The sequence below is a fragment of the Salvelinus namaycush genome, chromosome 14, assembly GCF_016432855.1.
Source record: "Salvelinus namaycush isolate Seneca chromosome 14, SaNama_1.0, whole genome shotgun sequence".
Classification (NCBI taxonomy): domain Eukaryota; kingdom Metazoa; phylum Chordata; class Actinopteri; order Salmoniformes; family Salmonidae; genus Salvelinus; species Salvelinus namaycush.
Genome location: NC_052320.1, coordinates 31,253,985 through 31,270,424, shown reverse-complemented (window position 1 = coordinate 31,270,424; position 16,440 = coordinate 31,253,985). Strand labels below are relative to the sequence as shown.

Genomic DNA, 16,440 nt, shown 5'->3' with positions numbered 1-16,440 from the left:
CAACTCATGAGCCCACCTTCGTCACTGCTCACACCTAATTCAGTCCCCACCTGTGACTGAAAACGGGGAGAGATGCCAATTGAAAAGCTCTCTTCAAAATGTAGATAGCTATCTAGCTATATGACATAAAATGCTGTGTAAAATAGCTAAAATGCTATAAAGTTGCATTAACTGTAAAGTTAATGGGGCGGCAGGGTAGCCTAGTGGTTAGAGCATTGGGCTAGTAACCGAAAGGTTGCAAGTTCAAATCCCCGAGCTGACAAGGTACAAATCTGTCGTTCTGCCCCTGAACAAGGCAGTTAACCCACTGTTCCTAGGCCGTCATTGAAAATAAGAGTTTGTTCTTAACTGACTTGCCTAGTTAAATAAAAAAAAAAAGGTTAAATGTAAGTCGCTCTGGATAAGAGCGTCTGCTAAATGACTTAAATGTAATGTAAATGTAAATCAGTCACTAGTGGAAACATTTACAACTGATATTAAGTTACGTTAAGGTTGCTAGCTAATATTCCTAGCAGTTTCCAAGTGCGCTCTAGTCAACAGCGTTATCTGTGCACTGTTGGCTAGCCGCTAGAGCGCACATAGCCTATAGTCTATAATGAGATTATAATATGCATAAACATTATAATCTGTCCCTGCCGCTTTACAAAAGAGCGAGATTATTTTTATTTTTCAAACGGCAATCAAGCATTGATCATCATGTCACCAGAATAAGACCCTAGATATTTAATGGAAAGGAGCACCAAACTCATCACCTTGCACTTTCACCACCCTGTGGTAAAGGAGAATCAAGCTCATCCCCTTCCACTTTCACCACCCTGTGGGAAAGGAGAATCAATCTCATCACCTTGTACTCCCCCCCCAGATTTATTCAATCTGTACCTTAATAAACTGCATGCTTTCCTGACGAGTCTTAGTGGGAGGACCACGCAAAATGTCATCGCGTGACTTTACTTCTATATGATGGTTATTTAATCAATATTTGAGCATAAGCATTTCCACCGGCATTTCTCTTATAATTCATTTACTGGCACAAAAAAAATCAAATTTTGTCTAGCATATTTTGTTTAATCAACATTTGGAAAGTTCCGTTTCTATCAGGCCTGTAAGGACATGCTTTATCCGATATGTACTTTCCTCACATAAAAAGTTTGGATGTAAACCTGGTTAGTGATGGCGAGCACTTTTCTGTCACCCCCAGATGAATAGGAGAAACCTATTTATAGTTATCATTTGTGGTTAGTTATCAATATCTTTGCTGTCACATTCTCAACATTTAGGCTTTGTTTTCAATTTGGTGCTAAATAAAGCATAAACATGCAGTCAGGCATGCCACAATACATGCCATCATGGTGGGAGGAAAAACAGATCAAATCAAATTTTATTTGTCACATGCTTCTCAATAAGGATCAGACCATTTTTTTCAATTTACATCTAAAATGACATAACCAAATATAACTGCCTATAGCTCAGGACCTGAAGCAAGGATATGCATATTCTTGATACCATTTGAAAGGAAACACTTTGAAGTTTGTGGAAATGTGAAATTAATGTAGGATAATATGACACATTAGATCTGGTAAAAGATAATACAAACCAAAAAACATGCGTTTTCTTTCTTTCCAGAGACAGCAGGGGTTCAAACTGTAGAACCAATTTCCTACATTTGAATATAACATTTGATTTTATCAAACAAAACTATCTCTGGGACCCTCAGGATGACAAATCAGAGCAAGATTCAGAGGTGAATGTATCAAACTAGTTGCCGTGATGTGTTTTGTTGCTGTGCACTCTCCTCAAACAATAGCATGGTATTTTTTCACTGATTAACACAAATTTAAGCTTTATCCTCATATAAGACATGTCTATGTCCTGGAAAGTTGGCTGTTACTTACATCATTCTAGTCACATTAGCAACAACTGTCCCGGTTTAGGGACACCGATCCCATAGAGGAATAACAACAGGAATTGACTAACAGTAATATGCTTACTTACGGGTCCTTTTCCAACAATGCAGAATTAAAGATAAATATAGGCCTACATAAAATAGAAATAGTAACACAAGGAATAAATACACACTGAATAACAATTCCATGATGATTTCATGGGATCCATCATTTCCTTAGAGAACTATGTAGCCTATCTATAATGATACATTGTTCATGTTCCTTTCACATGCAGTGCATTCGGAAAGTAGTCAGACCTCTTGATTTTTTGATCTTACAGCCTAACAGACCCCTTGATCTTACAGCCTAATTCTAAAATGTATTACATTTTTTTCCCCCCTAATCAATCTACACACACCCCATAATGAGAAAGCAAAAACAGATTTTTAAACATTTTTGGTAATTTAGTATAAAAGTGAAATATCACAAGTATTCAGACCCTTTACTCAGTACTTTGTTGAAGCACCTTTGGCAGCGATTACAGCTTCGAGTCTTCTTGGGTATGACACTATAAGCTTGGATCACCTGTATTTGGGGAGTTTCTCCCATTCTTCTCTGCAGATCCTCTCAAACTCCGTTAGGATGGATATGGAGTGTCACTGCACAGCTATTTTCAAGTCTCTCCAGAGATGTTCGATCGGGTTCAAGTCCGGGCCACTCAAGGACATTCAGAGACTTGTCCCAAAGCCACTCCTGCATTGTCTTGGCTGTCTGCTTAGGATCATTGTCCTGTTGGAAGGTGAACCTTTGCCCCAGTCTGAGGTCCTGAGTGCTCTGGAGAAGGTTTTTATCAAGGATCTCTCGTTGCTTTGCTCCGTTCATCTTTCCCTCAATCCTGACTAGTCTACCAGTCCCTGCCGCTGAAAAACATCCCCACAGCATGATGCTGCCACCACCATGCTTTACCGTAGGGATGGTGCCAAGTTTCCTCCAGATGTGACACTTGGCATTCAGGCCAAAGAGTTCAATCTTGGTTTCATCAGACCAGAGAATCTTGTTTCTCATGGTCTGAGAGTCCTTTAGGTGCCTGTTGGCAAACTCCAAGTGGGCTGTCATGTACCTTTTACTGAGGAGTAGTTTCCGTCTAGCCACTCTAACATAAAGGCCTGATTGGTGGAGTGCTGCAGAGATGGTTCTCCTTCTGGAAGGTTATCCCATCTCCACAGAGGAACTCTGTCAGAGTGACCATCGGGTTCTTGGTCACCTCCCTGACCAAGACCCTTCCCCCGATTTCTCCGTTTGGCCGGGCGTCCAGCTCTAGGGAGAGTCTTGGTGGTTTCAAACTTCTTCCATTTAAGAACGACGGAGGCCACTGTGTTCTTGGGGACCTTCAATGCTGCAGACATTTTTTGGTAGGTACCCTTCCCCAGATCTGTGCCTTGACACAATCCTGTCTCGGAGCTCTACAGACAATTCCTTCAATCTCATGGCTTGGTTTTTGCTCTGAAATGCACTGCCAACTGTGGGACCTTATATAGACAGGTGCGTGCCTGTCTATATTTCTAAAACACTTTTTTCGATTCGTCATTATGGGGTATATTTTAGAATACGGCTGTAACCAGTGGTGGAAAAAGAACCCGAATGTCATACTTGAGTAAAAGTAAAGATACCTTAATAGAAAATTACTCAAGTAAAAGTGTAAGTCACCCAGTAAAATACTACTTGTGTAAAAGTCTAAAAGTTTTTGGTTTTAAATATACTTAAGTATCAAAAGTACAAGTATAAATAATTTAAAATTGCCTATATTAAGCAAACCAGACAGCACAATGTTCTTGTTTTTATTTTATTTCGTATAGCCAGGGGCACACTCCAACACTCAGACATAATTTACAAACTAAGCATTTGTGTTTAGTGAATCCACCAGATTAGAGGCAATAGGGGTGACCAGGGATGTTTTCTTGATAAGTGCATGAATTTAACAATTTCCTGTCCTGCTAGCAATTCAAAATACAATCAGTACTTTTGGGTGTCAGGGAAAATGTATGGAGTAAAAAGTACATTATTTTCTTTAGGAATATAGTGAAGTAAAATTTGTCAAATATAAATAGTGAAGTAAAGATATCCCAAAAAACGAATTAAGTAGTACTTTAAAGTATTTTTATTGAAGCACTTTACACCACTGACTGTAACATAACAAAATGTGGAAAAAGTCAAGGGGTCTGAATACTTTCCGAATGCACTGTAAGCCAACAATACAGAGGAGTAATGTGTCTACACATTATGCATTGTATTTTATTTATTTTATGAACTAGGTTACATGACAGGCCAGCACCCATAAACCAACTAAGCCAATAGCTCAATAATCTGTAACCAGGAACAATCATGATTGACTATTGTCCTAACTGACCCATCTGACCATCTATGTCAGATAGTAAGTGTCAAATATGTAGTTAAACATGAAAGTGGTAACTAACACACGGTGTTTGTTATGAATGAATTACTTAAATACGGGCATTTTCTTGAATGGTATTTTACAGACCAGTTAATATTCAATACTGGCAAAGACAAACATATTTGCTTAAATTTTTGTGTTTCTTGTGATATTATAATGTAATAAATATGAAATGTCAATATCCAATTAATTATATTACTCCAAATCGATTGCCAAATTCTCTATCACGACTATGGAACTCTGCGATAGCACCATCCGTGACTGCGCAAACCGACGCCCGTAAACATCTCGTTAGGTCAACGTTAGCGAAAGCAGCTAACTAGCCTTACGCTTCGAACACACCGACTGCGTCATTGCATCACTGCTGCATAACATTTTGCGCAGCTAGGCAACTATACTGATGCAGGTACCTTTTGCAAATGGTCGCATGCGGTTGGACACATGGAGGAGAGAATCATTTTCGCAGTATCCTCAAAACCGTGTCTTTTTGACACAACTGCTGACAGCTACAGGGACATAAACACAAAAAATGCTGCTTGGAGACAAGTGTCCACGATAGTAGGATTGCCAGGTCAGTTTAGTAGTGAGCTTGTGCTAGATGTGGCTAGTTAGCGTTAGCTAGCTAACCTAGCTTGCTAACCTAGCCAATGAGGTGTGTGTGAAAGAAATAGTCATACCACCTTCCTCAACGTTGGTCTCATTGTTGAAAGAGCCTACTCTGCCTATCTTGACTATTTATTATTGCATTTCGCTCCAAAACTGCATTTGAGGGAAATTATATTATAGGCTCTCACAATTAATTTGAGGATGTCATCGAATAAATAATATACTTGGCAAATAAAAAATGTAAAGAAATTATGCAATCAAACTGTTTTTATGTAATCCCAAATTTTTACTGAATGTGTGCAAAAAAAAAATCTACATTCATATTTTGCTACTTTCTGTCAAGTCCACTCATACAATTTGATGCATACGTTCGATTTATCGAACGTATGCACCACACAGAACGCACTGCAACTGCCTCTGCAACGCAATGCTGCAAGGCAAATGCAGCGTTCCATTGGAAATGAATGTACTTCTGGTGTATCGAAACGCAATGACGCAGTCGGTGTGTTCGAAGCGTTACGCTTCGAACACACCGACTGCGTAATTGCATCACTGCTGCATAACATTTTGCGCAGCTAGGCAACTATACTGATGCAGGTACCTTTTGCAAATGGTCGCATGCGGTTGGACACATGGAGGAGAGAATCATTTTCGCAGTATCCTCAAAACCGTGTCTTTTTGACACAACTGCTGACAGCTACAGGGACATAAACACAAAAAATGCTGCTTGGAGACAAGTGTCCACGATAGTAGGATTGCCAGGTCAGTTTAGTAGTGAGCTTGTGCTAGATGTGGCTAGTTAGCGTTAGCTAGCTTTCGGCGGGGCTGGTCCCGGCCCAACAGCGCGATCAAGACCACCTTCCTCAATGTTGGTCTCACTGTTGAAAGAGCCTACTCTGCCTATCTTGACTATTTATTATTGCATTTCGCTCCAAAACTGCATTTTGGAGGGAAATTATATTATAGGCTCTCACAATTAATTTGAGGATGTCATCGAATAAATAATATACTTGGCAAATAAATAAATAAAACATTTAAAGAAATTATGCAATCAAACTGTTTTTATGTAATCCCAAATTTTTACTGAATGTGTGCAAAAAAAAAATCTACATTCATATTTTGCTACTTTCTGTCAAGTCCACTCATACAATTTGATGCATACGTTCGATTTATCGAACGTATGCACCACACAGAACGCACTGCAACTGCCTCTGCAACGCAATGCTGCAAGGCAAATGCAGCGTTCCATTGGAAATGAATGTACTTCTGGCGTTATGCTTCGAACACACCGACTGCGACATTGCGTTTCGATACACCAGAAGTACATTAATTTCCAATGGAACGCTGCATTTGCCTTGCAGCATTGCGTTGCAGAGGCAGTTGCAGTGCGTTCTGTGTGGTGCATACGTTCGATAAATCGAACGTATGCATCAAATTGTATGAGTGGACTTGACAGAAAGTAGCAAAATATGAATGTAGATTTTTTTTTGCACACATTCAGTAAAAATTTGGGATTACATAAAAACAGTTTGATTGCATAATTTCTTTACATTTTTTATTTATTTATTTGCCAAGTATATTATTTATTCGATGACATCCTCAAATTAATTGTGAGAGCCTATAATATAATTTCCCTCCAAAATGCAGTTTTGGAGCGAAATGCAATAATAAATAGTCAAGATAGGCAGAGTAGGCTCTTTCAACAATGAAACCAACGTTGAGGAAGGTGGTATGACTATTTCTTTCACACACACCTCATTGGCTAGGTTAGCAAGTTAGGTTAGCTAGCTAGCTAACGCTAACTAGCCACATCTAGCACAAGCTCACTACTAAACTGACCTGGCAATCCTACTATCGTGGACACTTGTCTCCAAGCAGCATTTTTTGTGTTTATGTCCCTGTAGCTGTCAGCAGTTGTGTCAAAAAGACACGGTTTTGAGGATACTGCGAAAATGATTCTCTCCTCCATGTGTCCAACCGCATGCGACCATTTGCAAAAGGTACCTGCATCAGTATAGTTGCCTAGCTGCGCAAAATGTTATGCAGCAGTGATGCAATGACGCAGTCGGTGTGTTCGAAGCGTTACTCTTGAGCACTGCAACAGTAGCAGCCATTTCTGTAAATCTGAAAACAAAAGGTAAGACGAGAACCTATTCAAAAAGTGTCACGTTAGCTAGCTACTATTAAAAACAGGCAGATGGGTGCCTCTGTGACTAGTTAACAAGCAACCAACTGCTCCTCACTATGCAAGCTAGCTAGTAGCAGACCGTTAACACTGGATGCTTCAATATGTCTGTCGTCGTAACGTGCGTGCCGTGCTCGGTAAAGATTACGTTATTTTATCACCACGACGTAGCGTTCGCTTTCTGTACGTGAACTGTCAAGCTAAAACGTAGCTACAGCCTGTGAAATGGAATTTCTAATGTATGGTTTATCTAGCATTGTAAAATATCCAGCTGAATAAGTCTCCCTATCTGTATCGGCATGCCCTGTTTGGGCCTGGTTTGCTTGCTAAACACTTAGCTAGCTAACTAGCTAGCTACTTAGCAAACTTCTTACGCCATAAATATGGTTGTTGCTAGCTACAGCACAGAAAAAGCTGCAATGAGAACCTTGTAGGTTACAACTAGCTAGCTCGCTCAATAATAGCATTGGTGTGATATTTATTAGTTAGCCAGGCCCTCTCCACAACATTTATCACTAACTGCACTAGCTAGCTATCAAGCTAGTTTAGCTACGTAGCCAATTGAAACGGGCCTATTAAAGCCAAGCTTATGATCCCTACCACCATAATCACCCCTGTAAGGCCAGTTGGTGGTAGCCACAATGAAGTGCCCAATAGCTCCTGTTAATTGCCAATAGCCCACCTCATCTCATGCAAGCTAAACCAGCCTTGAAGACATTGAAGGGAGATGTGCTCTTGAATTACAAATGTTATCATTAGCACACAACTGTGTCTTCGTATCACTTAGTGAGACCTCAACCTCCCTCATGGCATCATCTGAGGTCAATGTTCATGTGGAGGAGGTGGTAGTCGTGACAACGCCGGATGGAGCAGGGGAGGGCTCAGCTGCCGAAGTGAAGACTGTGCTGGTGGCTACAGAGCTGACCCAGATGGGGTGAGTGGTGGACACACTAGAGCTATGTATGAGGATCAGTGAATTCCCATGGCTGCTACTCCAGCCCAGCCAGGGAAGTGTTAGAGCCTGATACACAACGAATTAGTTGATCGTGTGTTTACCATACACACACCTCAGTCATTTGAGTCAGTGATACCCCTTAGGCCTATACCTTATGTTACATAACACTATTTAGTGATGAGTTCTTCCTAGTCAGGTTACATATATTCAAAAGGTCAACCCTACTAGTGGTAGTAGTTTTGTAATCAAGTGTACCACTACCAAAGATGGTTATAGACTAGTCTTTGGTAGTGGTACGCTTGATTGTACCCTCTCATCTGGGGTGCTGCATATTGTCTTTGGTTTAGCACTCACTGAAGTTTGTCTATGGTTTATAGACTCATTGGAGTTTCTCTGTATATATCCATTCAGGGAGGAACTTGCAGATGGAAGCATTGAGTCTGAAACCGAGACCACCACCACTTTGACAAAGGAGGCAGTCTTAGGTAAAGTGTGAAGTTAGTCATTCAGAAAATATTCAGACCCCTTTCACTTTTTCCACATTCTGTTACGTTACAGCCTTATTCTAAAATTTATTAAATCTTTTTTTTTCTCATCAATCTACACACAATACCCCATAATGACAAAGCAAAAACAGGTTTTTAGACATTTTTGGAAATGTATAATAAAAATAATAAAAAATGAAATAGCACATTTTACAAAAAGTATTCAGACCCTTTACTCAGTACTTTGTTGAAGCACCATTGGAAGCGATTAGACTCAAGTCTTCTTGGGTATGACCCTACAAGCTTGTCACGCCTGTATTTGGGGAGTTTCTCCCATTTCTTCTCTACATATACTCTCAAGCTCTGTCAGGTTGGATGGGGAGTGTCACTGCACAGCTATTTTCAGGTCTCTCCAGAGATGTTTGATCGGGTTCAAATCCAGGCTCTGGCTGGGCCACTCAAGGACATTCAGAGACTTGTCCCAAAGCCACTCCGCGTGGTCTTGGCTGTGTGCTTAGGCTCGTTGGCCTGTTGGAAGGTTAACCATTGCCCCAGTCTGAGGTCCTGAGTGCTCTCGAGCAGTTTTTCATCAAAGATCTCTCTGTACTTTGCTCCCTTCATCATACCCTCAATCCTGACTAGTCTGCCTGTCTCTGCCGCTGAAAAACATCCCCACAGCATGATGCTGCCACCACCATGCTTCACCGTAGGGATGGTGCCAGGTTTCTTCCAGACGTGACGCTTAGCATTCAGGCCAAAGAGTTCAATCTTGGTTTCATCAGACCAGAGAATCTTGTTTCTCCTTTAAGAGCCTTTTGGCAAACTCCAAGTTCGTTGTCATTTGCCTTTTACTGAGGAGTGGCTTCCATCTGGCCACTCTACCATAAAGGCCTGATTGGTTGAGTGCTGCAGAGATGGTTGTCCTTCTGGAAGATTATCCCATTTACACATAGGAACTCTGAAGCTCTGTCGAAGTGACCATCGGGTTCTTGGTCACCTCTCTGACCAAGGCCCTTCACTCCTGATTGCTCAGTTTGGCCGGGCGGCCAGTCTTGGTGGTTCCAAACTTCCATTTAAGAATGATGGAGGCCACTGTGTTCTTGGGGACCTTCAATGCTGCAGAAATGTTTTGGTACCCTTGCCCAGATCTGTGCCTTGACACAATCCTGTCTCTGAGCTCTAGGCGCATCGGTTTGTGTCAAGAACTGCAATGCTGCTGGGTTTTTCATGCTCAACAGTTTACCGTGTGTATCAAGAATGGTCGACCACCCAAAGAACGGTCAGCCAACTTGACAACTGTGGGAAGCATTGGAGGCAACATGGGCCAGCAACCCTGTGGAAAGCTTTCAAGGCCTTTATAGAGTTTTTCTTGAATTATTCTTTATCTGGCATTAGAGCGTAAGCCTAAGCTTTAAGGCGTAACTGTAGTCACTCCAAATACACACCAAATGCTTCTGGTAAGTTAACGTCGATCCACTGAGGCAAAAAGGACAATGTCGGAGTATAGTTCAATAAGACAAAAGCATGCACAAGGTGTCATTGTTAGAATTGTTTTGTTTCAGCAAAACATTAGGCTACTGTTAAATAGGCCTAAATATTCAACAAAATAAATGAAGAAATGTTGAAGAAAAACGTAATTGTTCAAGAGAGAATTGAAAGGGAACTGTACAGTGCATTTTCTAAATTTGCAGGTGAGGGTCAGGTGCAGGTCTCAGATTTTCAATTTATCACATTCGGGCAGTTGTGGACGGGTTATTAGCAATTGCTGATGGGTGCGAGTGAACAAACAGCTGACCTGCACATCAGTACTGTATTCGTATTTTGAAACAATCAAATAAAAGGACTGAAGTGTTATGTGTTTGTCTTATCAGTGAAGCTGTCAGGTGAGATGGATGTGGAGGCTGACGTGGTCTACCCAGTCACCTGTGGGGACGTGAAGGCCACTCTGGTCTGGAAGAAGTTTGTTTGTCCAGGCATCAACATCAAATGTGTCCAAGTAAGTCTGATTAACTCACTTTAGCCATTTTTAAAAACTTAACTCAGTCCTATTGGATCATGATTTTGAGGTTACTTATTCCTTTGATATGCACACCAAGGAAGGAACCAGTGGAGGTACTGATTCCTGTTCATTTGGGACAAAACCTGAAATTGTCCAATAAGAAATGCTTGTTTTAATTGTTTTAGTGCACACCGTTTTGCTACGATGTGCACTAATGAAAACAACTCTGATGACATATGTCTGTTTATCTGTGTTCCAGTTCAATGAGCATCTCATCAGTCCCAAGGAGTTTGTCTATATGGCTGGGAAATCTACACTGAAAGACTGGAAGAGAGCCATCCGAGTGAACGGCACAATGATCAGGTCTGTGGCTTCGAAAGGATGCATATTTGGGTTTGCACAATACATTTATAATGTGAATCACATGGTCCTCCATGCAAGTAATCTAGAATTCTTGTAGTTCCCACTGCTAAGCAAAGTGGAAATGTAGATCAAAAAGTTGGAGCATTCAAAGTTCTCATGCCCAAGTTATCCAAAACATGATCCTTTGTGCATGTAATCATTGTGCAGTTCTCAAATGTGCCACAAGATGGCACTATGACATAACATATGATATCAGGTGATTTTTTAGGGCACTAGTTCAGTATGGCTGGCCTGGGTAGTGTTCATTAGGCACCAAACTGAAGAAAAACATTTAAATTGGACTAAAACGAGGGGCTTCCTGGAGTTATCCAATAAGAAACGCTTATTTTCGCTTTCCATTGCAAAACCTTTTAAAACATTTAACGTTGTGTGCCCTAATGCAGGGTTTTCAAAAATCTGTCCTGGGCCCCCCCACTGGCTGCACGTTTTGGTTTTTGTCCTAGCACTACACAGCTGATTGAATAACCAACTCATCAAGTTTTTTTTGTTTTTTTATCAGCTTCGTAGTGTTGGGGCAAAAAACAAAATGTGTACCCAAGGGGTGCCTCATGACCGACTTTGGAAAACCCTTCCCTAATGAACATGACACTGCACTTTGTTGGAGAAAAAAATACTTTCTCTGATGCTGTCTTGCAGCTAAATAATGGTGTATAATACAACTCCCCATAGGAAAATCATGGACTCTGGCGAGCTGGATTTCTACCAGCATTCCAAAGTGTGCTCCAACACATGCCGCAGTACCAAGATTGACCTAGTGGGGACCAGAGTGTCACTCAGAAGCCAGCAGTCCACCGACTACGTCCCTGTCACCCCCTCCTCAGCCGACAGTAAGCGCACAAACACGCCTCGATTCCCTCAAACCCTCTTATGTGTGTCATTTTTTGTGTAAAATTGTAAGTTATTCAAAGCTTACGATTTTGTTGTTCTAGTGAACGGATCACAGGCCACGTTTCCAACAGAAGTATCATCAGACGAGACCACGGAATGGGTCACGGCCATAGGAGGTGAGTTTGAACTCTCAGTTATAATTTTAAATATCAAAAGTTTTTAGCCTGCCTTCTTCTTTCCAACTGACCACTAATGCTTAGAAATGAGGCTAGGTGACCGCTCAAAGTTCAATAATCAGACAGGCAATCAGGTAATGGGCCAACTATTTGTCTAATCACCTGAGACGGTGCAAAAGCACTTAGATCCATTGACTGTTATAATTGTGACCATGTTGTACACGGACTCTCTATATACTGGCAATTCACAAGTCTAGCAATCCGGTTTAAACAGTGCTTTATCCAACTCTCTGAATATCTATTTGAGACTATATAGTTGATTGTATAGAAGCAACTCCATGGTGTGTGTTTGCATTGTTCCAGAGGACTCTGTGACATTCTGGAGGGGTCTGAAGGAAGCGGGGCTGCTGGAGGAGGTGGTGGAGGACTTCCAGAAGGAGATCCAGGAGGTGCTAAAGGGCATGCAGGAGCGCATCACCGAGCCTCCCCTGCAAGTTAATGGTCAGTTTCATATTGTTAGATGATCATAAGGGATATTTCACTCAAATATTTTTATAAAATGTACTAATGACGGTATTTCACTCTGTAATATTGCTATACTAGCTTGTATGTTTCTCCCATTTATTGAACATGCAGTCATGTGGGAGCTGTTGTTCTGCTGTCCTAATGCCATTCTAACTTCAAACTTGTCTTTTCATCTCCCTACTCTCTGTGTTGGACCTTGACTTCTCAGACGCTGTGCTGCTGAACAACATTGTGCAGAACTTTGGCATGCTCGACCTGGTTAAGAAGGTGCTGGCCAGTCACAAGAGCCAGATGGACCGATATAGGGAGCAGTATTCACGCAGTCTTGTTGGTGAGTTAAATGCTCACAATAACATTCTTCATTATTGTGTCTTTGAGTCCTTGTTTTGTGTTTTTATGGGGTTTTCTAGACATTCTTTACACTCTCTTTTGTAGACATCATTGTTTTTGTTGCAACTCGCTTAGAAGCAGCTCCTTGAGCAAATAATGGGAAATGTTACTGTTTGGCCTAGGTGTGTATTAAGTTTGACCGCTTTCTCTTGCCGTAGCTCTGGAGCAGCAGTGTGACGAGCACAGGAAACGTGCCAAGGAGCTGAAAAGCAAATCCCAACACCTCAACAATGTCCTCATGACCCTGACCCCCGTGGCCACGCCACCCACGCCCAAACGCCCCCGCCTCACCCGCGCTGTCTCAGGCCCCGCCGTTATGTCCAGCGCCCCCACCCAGATCACCCTGCCCCTCACCCAGCTGACGGGCCTGCCTGCTGGGTGCAAAGTTCTCTCGATGGGTGGCGCGGTTGGTGCCGGCCAGCAGACCTACACGGTGCTGACATCTCCTGTGGGCGAGTTGGGCCCAGATGCCTCCAATCTGACGGTACTCTCTTCAGCCGCCGCCGTTCAGGAGGGCACCGCCGCCACCACGGCCTTCATCAAGATGGTCAGCCCGGGCTACCAGCTAATCACGCTGCCTGCCGCGCTGGGAACCCAGCTACAGGGCCTGGCAGGGGGCACGCTCCAGGGCACCCCCACCATGGTGGCAATGCCCATGGGTAACAACACGCTGCAGGGCATGGCAGCAGTCACAGCATTGGAGACACAGGTGGACGTTCAGGTGCAGGAAGCCAAGGAGACGTTGGAGGTGGAGAGTTAGAGAGATGTACTACTCCTATATTATTACACACACACAGCAGGAACTGAGGCCCCGTTTGTCCTCACTGGTTTAAGTGCTGGAACCAGTGTAGGTCTAGTGGTGTTGAACTATGAAGCACCCATCTCAGTAAGACTTTAAAAAAGTATAACAACGTATACATGCACTGCCCGTTTTAGTCTAAGAACCAGCACGTGTGTGTATGTTTTTTCCCAACATGCAAGTAGATGCCATCCCTGCTCAAAAGTCATGACCTTAGCTCTTCTCAGGTGTCCATTTTCACTGGGGTCTACGTGCCATGTTTACATTATTTCTTTACATTATGCTAAAAATGTAGATTCTACAAATGCTCATCTTTCAATGTCAGAATTATTTTTCATTTCAAGCAATGAATTAACTGTATATATCTTTTTGTTGAATATTACAATACATTTAATTATATTGGGTTCTGAAAATGAAATGCAAGATTTCGCTCACACACAGTATCAGCGCATGTGCGCGGGTTCGCTTCAGGCTGTTAGAGCGTGGCAGCCAGGGAACCAAAACAGCAGAGAAGTTGAGCCTTGTGCTTCAACGCTCTTAGTGGTTGCGGAAATTAACGAACAATGCTGTTTACTTAATGCATCTATGTCATATCGCTGAGTCTACCTTTTAAAGCTTTGAACAAATTGAAAGTGAACATACTGGTAGTTTTGTTGAACTTGTAAGAGTGTACACTTTGTAAATAAATTTGCTAAATTCTTCAATCTTTGTAATTTGTTAGGGCTATGAGTTGTCGATTAGAACAGGTCAATGTTAGTCATGTTTCCACTGTAGTGTGCCCGGAATAACTGAAATCTACAGTGCATTCGGAAAGTATTCAGACCTCTTCGCTTATTTCACATTTTGTTACGCTACAGCCTTATTAAAATGGATTCAATTGTTTTTTTGACTCAATCTACACACAATACCCAATAATGACAAAGAAAAACAGGTTTAGTAATATTTGCTCATTTATTCCAAATAAAAAAACTGAACTCACATCAACATAAGTATTCAGACCCTTTACTTTGTTGAAGCAACTTTGATTACAGCCTCGAGTCTTGGATGTAATGCTACACTACAAGCTTGGCACACCTGTATTTGGGGAGTTTCTCCCATTCTTCTCTGCAGATCCTCTCAAGCTCTGTCAGGCTGGATGGGGAGTGTCCGCTGCACAGCTATTTTCAGCTCTCCAGAGATGTTCGATTGGGTTCACTCAGAGCTAGGGTTGCACATTTTGGGGAATATGAATATTCAGAGGTGGAAACCTTCCGTGGGAATATATGGGAATTAACGGAAATATATGCAAATGAATACCATTTAAATGTAGATGTTTTTTGCATTGGATATATTTACCATATCATATGGAGACAAACATAAACCTTTTCATAAGTAGACATTGCAAATGATTAAATCCTAACAATAGAAATAAAAAAGACTATTTAGTTAACTAATTTAATTAAAGTTCAATTTGTGACTCTTCACATGGGATGATTTCACTGAACAACAAAAGAAAGGGAATACTGCATGATCCCCAATGATCCATCGCATCTCCCAAAAATGTTTTCAAAATAAAATGATAGTCTAGAAAATAAAGCTTTGGTTGTCTTCCTCTCAGGCTTCCATGTCTTCTCCCTGGACCTCCTACATGTCCACCTCTTGAACATCAGACTCTGAGGCATCTTCACTATCACTTTCCAACCTTGTTGAGGGTGGCTCGTTGTCAGGCTCAAAAAGCCTCAAATTTGCCCCGATGGCCACCAATCTTTCCATTCTTGTATTGGTCAGCCTGCTGCGTGCTTTGGTGTGTGTCTTCCCAAACAAAGACCAGTTGCGCTCTGAGGCGGCTGATGTTAGTGGGATTTGGAGGATGATGGAGGCAACAGGGGAAAGAGCCTCAGATCCACAAAGTCCCTTCACCAGGTGGCTGATGAGATATGTTGGCACGACTGCCATATTGCATCTCCATCCCAAAGGCCTTGCTTGGAAGTGTACTTCACCAGACTGCCAAGAACCTTGCCCTCATCCAGGCCAAGATGGCGAGACACGGTAGTGATGACACCATAGGCCTTGTTGATCTCTGCATCAGACAGGATGCTCTTGCCAGCATACTTGGGGTCCAACATGTACGGTGCGGCGTGTATGGGCTTCGGGCAGAAGTCTTCATGCTTTTTGATGTATTTCAGAACTGCAGTTTCCTCTGCTTGGAGCAACAGTGCAGTGGGCAGGGCAGTATGGATTTCTTCTCTTACATCTACAAGCAGAGTCTGAACATCAGACAGGATGGCATTGTCTCCTTCAATCTGTGCAATGGCTACTGCTATAGGTTTCAGATGTTTCAGGCTGCTTACCACTCTCTCCCAAAATACATAATCCAGGAGGATAATCTTGATGGGGCTGACCATATAGGCAGACTGGGATATGGCCATTTCTTGGAGAGACTCCTTCCCCTCCAGGAGACTGTAAAACATGATGACAACACCACCCCAACGGGTGTTGCTGGGCAGCTTCAATGTGGTGCTCTTATTCTTTTCACTTTGCTTGGTGTGGTAGATTGCTGCTATAACTTGATGATCCTTCACATACCTAACCATTTCCTTGGCTCTCTTGTAGAGTGTATCCATTGTTTTCAGTGCCATGATGTGCTTGAAGAGCAGATTCAATGCATGAGCAGCACAGCCAACGGGTGTGATGTGAGGGTAGGACTCTTCCACTTTTGACCAAGCAGCCTTCATGTTTGCAGCATTGTATGTCA

The 16,440-nt window shown here is 42.1% G+C and overlaps 1 protein-coding gene across 1 annotated transcript; it reads left to right on the top strand.

Moving 5' to 3' along the window:
* Positions 1 to 6,972: 6,972 nt before the first annotated feature.
* Positions 6,973 to 14,690, top strand: LOC120059389 (glucocorticoid modulatory element-binding protein 2-like). Its single transcript, XM_039008401.1, has 10 exons — positions 6,973 to 7,078; positions 7,914 to 8,060; positions 8,493 to 8,566; positions 10,438 to 10,562; positions 10,825 to 10,928; positions 11,658 to 11,815; positions 11,918 to 11,992; positions 12,356 to 12,493; positions 12,726 to 12,848; positions 13,066 to 14,690. The coding sequence occupies exons 2-10, from the start codon at positions 7,933 to 7,935 to the stop codon at positions 13,665 to 13,667; spliced, it is 1,527 nt and encodes a 508-aa protein (XP_038864329.1). The 5' UTR covers positions 6,973 to 7,078; positions 7,914 to 7,932; the 3' UTR covers positions 13,668 to 14,690.
* The last annotated feature ends 1,750 nt before the right edge of the window (positions 14,691 to 16,440 follow it).

Bases quoted from the DNA above. Each gene is read 5' to 3' on its own strand.
- LOC120059389 (XM_039008401.1), top strand. From the start codon at position 7,933: ATGGCATCATCTGAGGTCAATGTTCATGTGGAGGAGGTGGTAGTCGTG. The intron at 8,061-8,492 runs GTGAGTGGTGGA...ATATCCATTCAG, and splicing joins ACAGAGCTGACCCAGATGGG to GGAGGAACTTGCAGATGGAA. The intron at 8,567-10,437 runs GTAAAGTGTGAA...TTGTCTTATCAG, and splicing joins GACAAAGGAGGCAGTCTTAG to TGAAGCTGTCAGGTGAGATG.